General features: G+C 48.1%; 1 protein-coding gene across 1 annotated transcript in view; it reads left to right on the top strand.

Moving 5' to 3' along the window:
* Positions 1-2500, top strand: part of anks1b (ankyrin repeat and sterile alpha motif domain containing 1B) — a 124071-nt gene that overhangs the window by 41729 nt on the left and 79842 nt on the right. The window contains 1 exon segment of the mRNA XM_030342100.1: positions 1539-1640. Coding sequence (XP_030197960.1) covers positions 1539-1640 — 102 coding nt within the window.

Genomic DNA, 2500 nt, shown 5'->3' with positions numbered 1-2500 from the left:
AGGGTCTCAGGTGGGTTCAGAGGGTCTCAGATGGTTTCTGAGGGTCTCAGGTGGGTTCAGAGGGTCTCAGGTGGGTTCTGAGGGTCTCAGGTGGGTTCTGAGGGTCTCAGACGGGTTCAGAGGGTCTCAGGTGGGTTCAGAGGGTCTCAGATGGGTTCTGAGGGTCTCAGGTGGGTTCTGAGGGTCTCAGGTGGGTTCAGAGGGTCTCAGGTCCAATCCACCTGGTTCTAGTGGGGCACTGGGGGGGGATTCATCGAATGCAAAAAATGATCTCTTGTCTCGGCTTAATGATGTCATCAGCGCCGCACACCAAGGGTTCGAAGGGTCACGCTGGTTACTAGAGTGGAAACGACCGGCTGTTCCTGTCCTGATCAATAAGTGACACTCTCTGGTCGATGTGTCTGTGTGCGTGTTTGTGCCTGCATCTACGGGTTTGTGTTTATGTGGATGTACGTGTGTGTGTGTGTGTGTGTGTGTGTGTGTGTGTGTGTGTGTGTGTGTGTGTGTGTGTGTGTGTGTGTGTGTGTGTGTGTGAGATTGTATTCTAATAAATATTCCTCTCGAGTTTCAACATTACTTTGTGCAGAGAAACCGATCTAGTCCGTTCTCCTCTTGTTTCACCAAAGGTCACACGGGGTCAAACAGGTCCCAGGTTTTAGGATTACATAGGATTTGAATGTCATACATTTATAGAACTGTCCCAGCACAGCTCAATTGTAAGATCTTGCCATCATATCATTCATATTATATACTGCTTTGCGTTTGAGGGTCCATACGTTTAAAGTTTATAGTATAATCTATTTAAAAATTGGGACATATTGAGCTCTGGCCTATCAGAGGACAGATAGGATCCCACCCCTTACTTCCCAGCATCACTTCCTGTTTCCTGTCCTCTCCTGCACCACTTCCTGCTGGCGCCCACCGGATCCACTGCCCCCTCACCCCACGTGTGTGTGTGTGTGTGTGTGTGTGTGTGTGTGTGTGTGTGTGTGTGTGTGTGTGTGTGTGTGTGTGTGTGTGTGTGTGTGTGTGTGTGTGTGTGCGTGTGTTCACAATCTTCTCCCCCTTCCCCTCTCCCTCTTTCCTATTTCTCTCTTCATCCACCATTTCCCTCTTCCCTGTCATCTCCAACCCTCTCATTTGTCTCCATCTACTCTCCTCTCCTCCCCCATCTCTGTTTCCCCCTCACCCACTCTGTATCCTCTCCTCCCCCTTCTCTCTCCCTCAGCTATTGCCCCTTTCTCTCCTCTCTTACCTATATCTCCCTTTATTCTCTCTCTCTCTAGCTTTCGCTCTCTCTTTCTCCAACCCCTAATGAAAAATATATAGAAATAAACCATTATCTACTGGTTTCATTTCTATATATATTCTAAAGTCTAACTCCATTCCTGCAGCAACGCACCACAACACATTCCTTCAGTGGGAAACCCAGCCCCAGTGCACAAACATCTCTGTGTTTGTTTGTGTACAGTGTTTGTGTGTGCAGTGTGTACACTGTGTGGCTCTGACCTTTGACCTGCTGTGTGTATGTGCTACAGGAATCGATGCCAACCTGTGTGACTTCCAAGGAAGGACGGCCCTGGAGATCCTGAGAGAGCATCCGGCCCAGCAGTCCCAGCAGATCACCGCGCTCATACAGGGTGGGTAACGCACGCATAGGCACACACACACACACACACACACACACACACACACACACACACACACACACACACACACAGACACACACACACACACACACACACACACACACACACACACACACACACACACACAGAACTAGGAGAGAGAGAGAGAGTAGGAAGAGTGGAAGAGGGGGAGAGAATAGGGAGGGAGGGAGGAAGAGAGGAAGAGGGGGAGAGAATAGGGAGGGAGGGAGGGAGAGAGGAAGAGGGGGAGAGAATAGGGAGGGAGGGAGGAAGAGAGGAAGAGGGGGAGGATTCGAGCCTGTCTGAGCTTCGTAGGCCAGCAGCTGTAAATGACACGTTTAGCTCTGGTGACCACACTGGAGTGATAAACGTAAAAATAGCTCTACTCAGCAATCAAGGTGTAATTGCTCATTTCACTTTTGCACAAAACCACTTTTACAGGAGGATGCTGTGATGTCAGGAGGTTCTGGTAAACAGAGCAGGAAAAAAACGGATTCTAGTGTGTACCGCCTGTTGTTGAACAACGATGTTCCATACTCAGTTATTTTTATAAATGTTCATGTTCAGATTTTATTTTTATTTGCAAATGGGATGAAGCAAGAAGAAATTCTATAAGGAATCATTGTTTTGGCATCCAGAGAACTTGAGCTGAAAGGCTTTAGTGTGTTTGTGTGTGTGTGTGTGTGTGTGTGTGTGTGTGTGTGTGTGTGTGTGTGTGTGTGTGTGTGTGTGTGTGTGTGTGTGTGTGTGTATGTGTGTGTGTGTGTGTGTTTTGTTTTAGTTTAGTTTCAAAGAGGAAATGGTATGCAGCTGATCCATTCACTAGGTCACAGCTGTGTCCTCTCTCCCAA

The sequence above is a fragment of the Gadus morhua genome, chromosome 19 (genome assembly GCF_902167405.1).
Source record: "Gadus morhua chromosome 19, gadMor3.0, whole genome shotgun sequence".
NCBI classification, from domain to species: Eukaryota; Metazoa; Chordata; class Actinopteri; order Gadiformes; family Gadidae; genus Gadus; species Gadus morhua.
This window is presented reverse-complemented; position numbering and strand designations above follow the sequence as displayed.